Here is an 11,662-nt window from a genome sequence, read left to right on the forward strand (position 1 = left end):
AGAGACTGGCTAATAAAAGAAACTCACTGTTGTGTTGTAGTTTTAATCTTTTAAGAACTACCCATCCCTTTCAACATTTCTTCTGGCTCCCTTGGAACTGTTTCTAAAATTAGCATCCCTGCCTGTGTAAGAGCTAGGCTTAAAAATGTAGATTTTTTTCTACGTTCTTTAATATTTAAGTGAATGGAATTCAGACATTACTCTAAGTTAGATATTACCCTTAATTTCATTTGCTCTATACTGCATGGATTTATATATAAGATGTCCTTCCCAGGACAGCTTCCTTCAAGAAAGTTACCTTGCCTAAAAGAGAAATGAAAACATGAAGGAAAACAGGGCAAAGAAAGCCATTTTTCATTCCAGCAATCAGTATTGTGCAGTCACAACTCATTCGGTATCTAAGCAACAAGGAGCTGACCACAGAGCATTTGTCTTTCCGGCTTAATAGTCTCAAGCAGAGGAGATAGCAGCTACTCCAGCTGTTCACCTTATTTCCTTGGGAGATGATGCAAAGTGCTTTAGTTGGATCTTGGGTAAGAGCCTCTCTACAACCAATTAGCTACGTAATTTCCCTAGTCCTTAATTCTGTGACTGTTCTACTAATTGATTACCTGGAACTTGAGAGAGCCAAGAGAATTAAATATAAATATAAAGATTATAGGTCCTGGACACAGAGCTTTAACTAGACATTCTAATACCCCAAGCAAATCCCCAAAATGCACTCTGGGGTCAGCAGAATTATGGGAGGCCTCAAATCAGCTTTTCAAAAGAAATTAAGGTAAGAGAACTTTTGTCAGAGAGAACTTGGACCTCAGGACAGAGTCTTGAGATCTTAGGACATGCTGTGGCTATTAGGGAAGTTATTCAGGGATGAGGGTAATACACAGAGAGGAAGAACCAAGTGATTCCTTCATATTTTAACTAATTATTCCTCCTAACTAGTTGCTAAGTTCAGTTTCCAATTTCAGAAGCACAGGTGTTTTCAGCACCCTCTAAATGGTAGCATCCTGCATCAAAGACCTTGTTACCCTAATAATTACAGGTCTGAATATAGGATTTAGAGTTTGGAGGGGACTTTAGAGTCATCTAGTCCAATCTACCTTTATCTAAAAATGAGAAAACTGGAACCCAGAGAAAGGAAATAGTTTGCCCAAAGTTTCACAGGTTATATGCCTTTGGCTAGGTTGTGAGCTTGTAACTAGATTAAAAATGAACATCTGATAGTCTGCCAATTTTCCCCTGCCCACTCTCAGCTCAAGTTTCTTCTAAATGGACCTGCCTCCCTTATTTGCTGAAGCAGGGGACTCTAGGTGTTGAGTATCACATATCCTGCCAGATGTGATTGAGGGGATGGGTAGTTGTGTTAGACTGCTCTTTCTTTCTCTTTCTTTCTTTCTTTCTTTCTTTCTTTCTTTCTTTCTTTCTTTCTTTCTTTCTTTCTTTCTTTCTTTCTTTTTCTTCTTTACAAAAGATGGTTCACTAGGTAGAGGGGAGCAGAGAGACATATTCAGAAATGAAGGCAATGAAAAATAAAATATAGCTATAAATTTTTTTCAAATCACTTCCACGTGTCTCCTGCCCAATTCAGCCTTTGTAGATGTTGTCAGTGAGGCTTCCTTCCTCTATTCTGATCTAGTCAGCCTGACTCCAGTTCTACATAGATACCAGCCCATCTCACTCCTATTGACTCCTTAACGTATTGGGTAAGGGAGTATTGTATCAGCTTGTATCCTTTTGGCACACCCCAAGTACCCAGAGATAAGTCATGTGTTTCAATGGGGCCACCATGAGACAAGCAACCAAGAAAAGAGGGAATTATTTCATGAATCCTAATGGATAGGGTGCATTAAGCCATGAGCTACTGTAGATGACAGTCCTGGAAAACTTTTCCTTGCCTGCTGCCTTTTGCTTTCCTTCCTGGGGTCTGGGGTCCTGGATTAGCTTTCTTCTTTCTGTCAAAGGACTACATTAGAAACAATTCAGGATCATAAGAGTTGTGTGGCTGGGTTAGACCCAATGGTCCATTCAGCTCAGGATTTTGACGTACTATGGGTGGATGTATTTGGTCTCTTTGACATTAATCTTATTAAAAGCTAAGGTAACATCTATGGTCCTGTCACAAATTTATCAAAATCTTTTTTGTTTGCATTTATATTGTTTGCCCATAACCGATCTGATAAGTTTGCTAGTGTGTCATGTGATTTATCTGTCCTAAACTTGAGGCAGCATGGTACAGGAGAAACAGTACCAGCTCTGCAGGAGGCCCTAGGCCCACAGCCTACCTCTAACACTGGGTGGCTGTGGGTGGACCTTGAGCTAGGTCTCCCTTTCCTCCTCTGCAAAAGAAAGGAGTTGAACCAGAGGGCCTCTAAAGGTCATTTCAGCTCTAGGTCTGTGTGATCCTAAGGCTGTAGCGGCTGACATTTTTACAGAGCACTTTATGATTTACAAAGTAATTATTTCTTTTTTCATTTGAGCCTCCTAAGATTCCAGCTCTGATAATTTCCTGCTGTGTGGTCTTGGGCAAGTCATTTAGCCTCTGTAGGCCTCAGTTTTTCATCTATAAAATGGGAGGATTGTACTAAATTATCTCTAAGGTCTCTTTCAGCTCTCTATGATTCTATCAAAAACACAATGAGGCCTATACTACAGGCAATATTATCCTCATTTTGCAGATAAGGAAAAAAGTCTCAGAGAAATTAACTTTACTCAAGGTCACACAATTAGAAGGTGGCAAAGTTGGAATTCAAACTCAGGTCTTCTGACACCAAAGTCGTGGCTCTTTCCACTCTACCGCAGCTGTCTCCTAGTGTCATTCATGATTCCATCTCCTACAACCATCCACCCCCTCCACAAACGTGCGTGCGTGCGCGTGCACACACACACACACCCAGTACATAGCATTTCAGCATTTGCTGTGTAAATAACGCTGTGCTTCTCTTATCCAGACTACTAATGAATCTATGGATTATGATCATATCCCCTTTTAGTCTGTGCCTTTCAAACTGGATTTGGGAGCTCTTGGCTTTTGGGGAGGGGAGGAAGGATGATTGAGGAGATATGAGAAACAATCCCCGTGGGAGCTTGTGAGCATGCTGTATATATAGTCAGGCTCCATCTTGGATTCCCTCAGGATGAATATGGCTGCTTCAACAATAGTTCTAACCCCAGGGAAGGCTGAACCATCTTCTACAGCCCTGCGATTGGTTCTCCATAATCTTCCCAATCAGGGATAGGTCCCTTACCCATTCCCCACTGTCTTTTGGTTACAGAAGTGGTTCCCCTCTCTCCCCCTTTGTTTTGTGAAGCTGTACATGTTTTAAGTTCTAATTACCCTAAAATAGCATCTCTGAATGTTTTCCCCTAAGAGCTGAGGTCACAAACGTTCCCCGAGAGCTCTGAACTCCAGAGACCTGAGCTCCTTTCAGAGATCTGCTTCCTCTCAGACGTGCAGCTGGGAGCTCCATTCGTTCAAAGGCACTGCCTACCCAGGAGCCTCCGTGGGTTGAGATTTCCCCTAATGACAAAGCCCTGGGAAGCATACTTGAACTGATACCCTTAGGGCCTAGGTGCCCAGGGAACGAGTCATATTCATTAGCTTTCCTACTACTTATTACAGTACAACTCTGGTTTCTATGGCCACTACAGAGGCCAGTTCAAGTGTGAACTTGCTCAGGATTACCGCCTAGCAGCCAAGCCCCAGCCTCCAGCAGTGTTCCTACAAAGAATTAAGGTAAGAAAGGAGGGGAGGAGGGGCAGCTAGGTGGTGCAGTGGATACAGCACCCGCTCTGGAGGACCTGAGTTCAAATCTGGTCTCAGACCAGACCCTTGACACTTACTGACTGTGTGACCCTAGGCAAGTCATTTAACCCCATTGACTAGCCAAAAAAGACAAAAACAAAATAAGAAAGGAGGGGAGGGCACCACTGGCTGTAGGCCCTGAGGAAGCAGAACAGAAGAACTAAAACAGAATCATCCCTTTTGCCTGTCAATATTCTTTTTGTTCTTGATGCTGCACTCTCACAGCAGGACCAGATGTTCAGAGGGGAGAACCACTTGCCCACAGGTAGACTTCCTGGCTCTCCCCCAGAACAAGCTACCCCAGATCCTGAGGCAGCCTTTATGTTCTAAGGCAGAGATGAAAAACAAACAAAAATAAACTCTGAAAATGTCTGTGAGAATGGGAATTGTTCTGTGGTTAGAAGAATAATGCAAAAGAAGGGAAAAAGAGGATCACTGAAGCATTAAAACAAACACACACACAAAAGAGAACAGCAGGAGAGTTGAAGGGAGGGACAAACAGGAGAGTTTGGAAACGAATATTATATGCTTTTTTTTTTAAAGCCAGCTGTCATAAAGATTGCATATGCAATCTCTTTCTGTTATTTATATATGGAATGTTCGTTTTAATTTGTGGGTCAAGTACAGAATAACACAGGTTTTTGTTTTGTTTTAAAAAGAATATTGGATGTGAAGTTAGGAGACCTGGGTTTCAACCTTGGCTCTGCTGCTTCCTACCTGTTTGACTTGGAGGAATTGATTTCCTCTCTCCGGGCCTTAGCTCTGTCCTCTGTAATATGAGAAGGTTGTTGACCATATTATTGTAAAGCTCTCTTCCAGTTCTAGGCCCTGTGAGCAGTTGGCTTGGTCTGGGGGAGAAGTTGAGCTTCATACGAGAATGTAAGCCCACGTTACTGGGAGTCCAGGGAATGGGAAAAGGGTACAGAATCTGGTGTAATCAACCCCTTGGCCTTGAATCCCAGCTCTGCTGCCAGCTGCGAAGCTGCTTCTCCTACCTGCGCCTCCATTTTCTTATAAAATGGTGAAGATAGACTAAGGTCCTTAACAGCTCCAAGTCCAGTGGTACAAAGGTTGTTGAGCCTTAGGAGACTATGAAGTTAGCCTTGAATTCTGCTTTCTAAAAGGAAGCCAGGTCATGGCACTGTTCAAATCAAATGGATCCTTGTAGATCCATTTACGTGATTTGTTTTCTCTTCTTCCTATAGGGTGTGAAAGGCTCCGTTTCTCCCTCTCAACCAGTCAGTACTCATTGCTAGCTACATAACCAAATGTTCAACAAAAGGCTAATGATGGTGGCACTAATTTCCTCAAGTAGAGAGGCTTAGGGCAGATAGCTGAAGTATCCGTGGAAGATGGGCTGCCCATGAGGAAGGAAAGTGAATCTCACTAAGGCCATGTTCTCAATTAGGCCCCTGATTGGCACAGCCTGATTGAGCCTCCCCCTTCCAGAAGGAGTTAGGTGGTATGGATGTTCCGATTCTTCAGCCACTATATTCATTCACTGAACTAAACAGCTCATTCCTGGTAGGCAAAAGCACCAAGTACTGTGTATTTACCAAAAAGCAGTTTTGGGTTTCATTTAGGTTGCCTGAGCAGTGGTAGGAGGAAAGCTAACACATCTTTGGCTAAGAGCTCTAGCTTTCTTGTATCAGATCACATTCTTCACCAATCAGACCAGTTGAAGACCCAATTTGTTTTACTTCTCTGGCCTCTGATTCTACCAGATAAACTACAGATCACTGTCAGACTTTGCCCTAGATTAGCTTAGATAACTAAGGTCCCACTGGGCAGTTCTTTCCCAGTCCTCCATTTTCCTCTGATACATAATGTATTGAGACAGTAATAGTACTAATAACTGACATTTATATATCACTTTAAGGTTTGCAAAGTACTTTACATAAAGAGGATGTCCCTGTATTAAAGCTGAAAACCACACAAAGACTTTTGGGACAACCCTATATTATTCACTCCTCACAACAAGCCTTCAAGGTAAAGGCTACAGATGTTATTATTCCCATATTACAGATAAGACAGCTGAGACTCAGGTAGGTGAAGTCATATGTCATGGGTCCCAGAGGTAGGTGGTTTTTTTGAAGTGAGATTTCAGTACAAGTGTTAATTCTAAGTTCATTATACCATTCTGTGTTCCCTAGTTACACATTCTTCCCAGTCTAGAACAGATGTCATAATCTCAGAAGACAATCCTACGAGATGCTTCCAGTTCCCAGTTTTCTCAACAGGCCTTGCAAGACTGGCCATCTCAGGCACCAGTACCGCTAACTCAGTTATCCTCCAAACTCAGGGCAAAAAATTTCTGTTTGAAAACCAAAAGCAAGAAAAGTTTCAGCTCTTGGAATTATTAGCAAAGCTTTTAGTAAGAGCTAGTTTGCGACCATTTCCCAAAGAGTTGATGATGGAGCTGAAGTAGTCTGGGAAGCACAGCCGAGTAATTTCCCTGGATACTTTTCCCTAGATGTACCAGCCCAGAGCAGAAGCTTACAACAGGGTGAGGGAAGTCATAAAGGCACCCATGTCCAAAGGTGCAGGATGTAGCTACAGCTCCTGACTTAAAACACCCCTCAGGACTGGGGAAAAGAATCTATACTACAACTGAAACATAAGCTTGAAACCATTGAAAAATCAAAAGGGCTAATATGGTGAGTCCTTAATTAATCTATGTAATAATAATAGCTAATATATATGGAGAGTTAAAGTTGGCAAAGCTGCTTACATATGTTATTTAATTGGATTGTCAAAACAATCCTGTCAGGTAGGTAGTACAGGTATTTTTATCCACATTTTACAGATGAGGAAACTGAGGCCTGGAGAGGGCAGGATGGTGCCCACAATTACATAACTAGTCAGTGTGAGAGATCTTTCTTTGCTCCACATTCAGCACTTTTTCCTTTGTACCATAATGCCCCTGAGGAGTGCTTGGGTATTGGGTTCTAATGACAACTTTAATATTCTGGTTAAATGAGGATTAGCAAAAAGCAAACCCTTTTTGCTTTAATCCTTGCTGTTGAAAACCTTTCTAAAATGTCTAAATTCGCTTGCCTGATTTAGCAAGTAAAATCTGTTGAACACCATCACAGCATTGGGAGGGGGGGGTCGGAAACAAGGGTTAAGTGACTCGTCCAGGGTGACACAGCTAGTAAGTGTCAAGTGTCTGAGGTAAAATTTGAACTAAGGTTCCCCTGACTTCAAGCCAGTTCTCTATTCACTGCGCCACCTAGCTGCCCCCAAGCATTTTTTTTTGATGATTCAAATGATGCAATTGCCCAAGGATCATCATTAATGGTGTACAATCCTATAATTGTAAATGTAGGAATTGTTGCGCATTGTGATAACTCTGCCTTCGCCACTGGCCATTACTTTTTTCTTTTTTTAAGTAAGACTATGCATGAAGCTCTGTGATTTCATCAGTCAGTACTTCTTCCACCCATAGATCACACCACCTCAAAAATTTCATCACTTGGGAGGCTATTTTCTGTGATAAGCCTCTCCAAACTTGGGCGGGGGCTCATACTCAGATGACAAATAACATAGTTCATTCTCAGGCCTATATTTGAAGTGTTTAGCATGGCATGGGATCTACCAGAGCTTCTGCTCAGCTGACAGAGCCTTCAAGAATCTAGTCACCTTCCTACTACAATGAGGCTTTGGAGGAGGGCTTTAATCATACTTGATACATGTTTGCAATTAAAGAAAGGTAGGAATAGAAGATTGTCTCTTCCTGTGCTGTGCAGGGTGGCTCAACAAGCATTTATTAAGTACTTACTGTTAGTCACTATGGGAATACAAAGACAAAAATGAAAGCATCTGCCCTCAAGAGTTTACATTCTATTGGCAACACATACATAAATAAGTATATACAAAATAAATGCAAGGTAAATTTGGGAGGGAAGGAACTAGCAATTTAAGAGAAAAGAGAAGGCCTCTTGTAGATGGTGGCACTTTCACTGAGCCCTGAAGGAAACTTGGGAGTGCACGCCAGGAACAGGAGACAGCCAATGTCCTGTTAGCGAAGCCACAAGAAGGCCGATTTGGATAGACCATAAAGGACATGGAGGAGTGAGATATATGGGTATAGATATCTATATATACAACAAGTCTGGAAAGGTAAATGGAAGCCATGTTGTGAAGGGCTTTCAATGCCACACAAAGGAAGTTTGCATTTGATTGTAGAGGGTACTAAGGAGTCTCTGCAGTTTGCTGATCCAGGGAGTGAAATAGACTATCACTTTGGCAGCTGTGTGGAAGACGGATTAGGTAGGGGAAAGACTGAAAGCAAGAAGATTAGCTAGAGCTAGGCTCTTACAATAGTTCAGGTGTGGTGACTAGCGCCTGTGTAGGATGGTGCTCAATGAGTGGAAAGGAGACATATGCAAGAGATGTTGTGGAGACAGAATCTACAAAACTTGGCAACTGGTTGGATATATAAGGTGAGAGAAAGTGGGTGACACCAAAGCTGTAAATTTAAATGAGTGAATGAGCTGTTCAGAAGAAAAGATGAGTTGTGCTTTACATATGTTAAGTTTGAGACTCTATGGGGACATTCAGTTCAAAATATCCAATAGGCAGTTTTGGTGATGCAGGACTGGAGCTCAGGAGAGAGACTAGGGCAGGATATATAGACCAGAGAGTTACCTATGGAGAGATTGAACCCAGGTGAACTTATGAGGTCCCCATGTAAATGTATAGAGAGAAGGGGGCCAAGAACCTTGGTCCATACCCATTGGACTTAAGGAAATAGTATATGGATGACGTAGGTCTTGATCAGATCCCAGAACTCTGCTCTAGACTTCCCAACTAATGAGTATGATGTATGAATTTTTGAAAACCAATAGATTCCTTGAACAGTATGAGATATAAATGTAGAAGAAGGACAGCAGGGGTAGGTACATCAGTAAGCACCCTAAGAACCATCTGCATTTTCACTGAACTTAACAGTCCATTCCTGGTAGGCAAATACACTCAAGATCAAAATTTTATTCATTTGTTGAGTATAGATTTAGAGCAAAGAAAGTTGGATGTTCCAAATTTCTAACTGGTTGTATTATGGGATGTTTCTAACAAGCCTGATGAGCTGCCCTTCTCTGTTCAAGTGATATTTTTGCTTAATACCTGGGAGAGAGCGTGAGTGTTGTGTCAAACAAGTAGTATGACGTAGTGAACAAAGCCCTGGGTTGGGAATTAGGAGACCTGGGTTCCAGTTGCCCTCTGCCACACCATTCTTTCTTTCACTGAACTTTCACAGCAATTGACAGAGGGTCCAAGGCTACAGAGTTACTGGTCACATTAGAGGAGGAAGGTGACTTCTAGATGTCATAAAGAGAGGCATCCTCTGTATCTCGTTAGAAATGCCTCTAAGCATACGAGTTCCTTCTGAAAGTATTCCTGAAGATGCTGATCTTTATTCCTGGTGTATGGGTTCTCATTAACCCCAATGTCAGAGGGTAGCATTTCCCAAACTTATCCCAATGTGAGCAATCTACATGATTTTGGAGTCCATAGCAGCCCTTTCTCCCCTTATTATTCTTATTTGCCTTTTTCTCTAAAAGCCAATTGCAGAGAAAACAATTCCATTTTTCCTGAAAACTCTGAGAGAGGTGTTCTCATATTATGGTACTATAAAGTAGGGGAGAGAATTACTCCTCCATCTCATCCCATTTTTTATTTTCTTTCAAGGAACCACCAGGACAACACTTATTCTCCAAACATGACAATCGTGGTATCTTTGATCCCGTGAGTGTTGGAGGAGGGTGGGAAGGGTAGCTCCTTAGTTCCTTCCACAGTTCTGTCTGGCTCCTGATAGGGTCATAGAGGGACTATTAGGTGGGACTTTCCACTCTCTGTTCCTTTGTTCTAAACAGCCTTTCAGCCAATTAGGGGACTGTCTTGGTAGTGGGATTTTAGAGGCACTGGAAAGGCTCATGTCCTGCCAAAATATTTCTCTGCATGACACCTTAATAGGTTGACTTATTAAAAATGCAAGTACTTTTGGAAGTTACACTTTAAGTATTATCAATCATTTATGCCTTAGAATAAATCTAAGAGCAAAGTCTGAAAGGTGGAGAAGAAAACAGGAAGGCATTAAGAGATGAGAAAAGGAGAAGCCATAGATGGGAATATGGCAGATATATGGTTTTGCTAGGGATGGGATGTGCTTGTGTGTCCTTTGGGGACCGGGCCAAGCTTTGCATCAGTTGAGCAGGCTAGGCTGAACTGATATGATCAGCAGGAATAGTAGGGGCAGGGAAAGGCAAGGCCCCAGTGGGGTAGCCCTGGGCCTGGGATCAATGAGTTGTGACCCTCTCTTCTGTTATATAGGGAATAGGGAAACGGAAAGCTTGGGAGAAGCTCAAGAAGAAATGCAATGTTTTCAACTGGCCTCCTGAAGCCCAGGGGCCCCTTGTTTCCAGTTACCAGAAAGACTACTACCAGAAGGAGTCAGGTGGTGGCATGGATGGACCAATTCTTCAGCCACTAGTCCACTATCTTCAGTCTGGAGCCCCACAGTCCCTGGACTTTCACCAAATACCTAGCACCACCTATCAGCACAACTTCTGTCATCAACTTGTAAGCCAGATGCCAGATGAGAAGTTTAGAAAGGAAGTTTCTGAGACCAAGGAAAAACTGGGGACTTCCCAGATTTCTGAGTTCAGGGGAAAACTGGGGATTTCCCTTTGCCCTACCCCCAGTGCTCTGTCCCAGGCTCTGCCAGAGCTCCCTGTTACAGTGAATCGTAACAAAGCGGAGCCCTTCCTGCATTTCACTGTCTCTGACTGTTTACGTTGGCTTGACCCATTAAAGAAAGTAGGTTAGAACTCATCCTTTGCCAAAGCAACTAGCACACCAGCCTGTTTTTCCTCCTTTTCCAGCAGAATCCTTCAAAGGAACGAGGATTTTTAGCGTGGAAAAGAAAAGGCTTACAGATTCGTCACACATTTTGAAGCCTGCTATGTGGCAACGGGATCAGACAGACTTTTGTTCTATCTGCCCCAGAGGGCAAAACTAGAACCACTGGGTGACAGATTCATCTTGATGGCAGGAAACCCCTGGAACAATTAGAGCTATCCCACGGTAGACTGGGCTGCCCATCACTAGGGATCTTCAAGTAGAGGCCAACGGGTTGTTGCAGAAGGGAGTCCTGTTCAGCCATGGGTTGGCCCTAACGTCCTCCGAGGTCCCTTCCAAATCTAACAACCTGGAATTCTTTGAGAAGCATGCCAGCAGCAGGGCCAGAGCCCAGCAAAAGCTCCCCCATTCTCAAGCTCCCACGCCTACCCTGGCGCTGCGAATCATGCTGTGGGCAGGGTTCAGTTTTTGTGAGATACTCCTATTAGGAATGTCAAATCCACAGTCAACCTATGGAAATAGGAATTGGATCCCAAGGGAGTGGGGCAGTGCCTTTTCCACGAACCATCTCGTGACAGAAACCTGGCCCAACATAGGAGGTTGGAATGAATAAAGGAGTGTGGAGTGGTACAGACAGCAATATCCAGTGGGGAGGGAGGGGGTACTGCCAGAACACAGGCCCGCCAGCAGCACTAGCTTGCTGTATTTGGTAATTCTCATCACTCTGCCCCTGACTCCCACATGAAACAGCTGGAGGAAAAGCAGAACTTTCAAACTACATTCAGGAATAACTGAGACATTTGTTGGGGAGGACCAGGTCCCCTTTGTGGCTCAGACCTTCAACCTCTGCCCACTGGGAGAAGATGGAGGATGAAGGTCTGACCTAGGGATCAAACACTAGGCTGTTGACATAAGTAGTTCATGAGCAGTCTGGCCAATGTAGGAAGAGCATTGTGTTTCCTAGACAAGGGGACTACGCTCTCTCTGGCACCCATAGTC

At 43.2% G+C, this 11,662-nt stretch overlaps 1 protein-coding gene across 1 annotated transcript; it reads left to right on the forward strand.

Moving 5' to 3' along the window:
* The first annotated feature begins 405 nt into the window (after window positions 1–405).
* On the forward strand, window positions 406–10,636 carry CIMIP7 (ciliary microtubule inner protein 7). Its single transcript, XM_020999078.2, has 4 exons — window positions 406–533; window positions 3,620–3,733; window positions 9,494–9,550; window positions 10,136–10,636. The coding sequence occupies exons 1-4, from the start codon at window positions 504–506 to the stop codon at window positions 10,628–10,630; spliced, it is 696 nt and encodes a 231-aa protein (XP_020854737.1). The 5' UTR covers window positions 406–503; the 3' UTR covers window positions 10,631–10,636.
* Window positions 10,637–11,662: the final 1,026 nt, after the last annotated feature.

This window comes from Phascolarctos cinereus, unplaced genomic scaffold, assembly GCF_003287225.1.
Source record: "Phascolarctos cinereus isolate Bilbo 61053 unplaced genomic scaffold, phaCin_HiC Scaffold_4;HRSCAF=312, whole genome shotgun sequence".
Classification (NCBI taxonomy): domain Eukaryota; kingdom Metazoa; phylum Chordata; class Mammalia; order Diprotodontia; family Phascolarctidae; genus Phascolarctos; species Phascolarctos cinereus.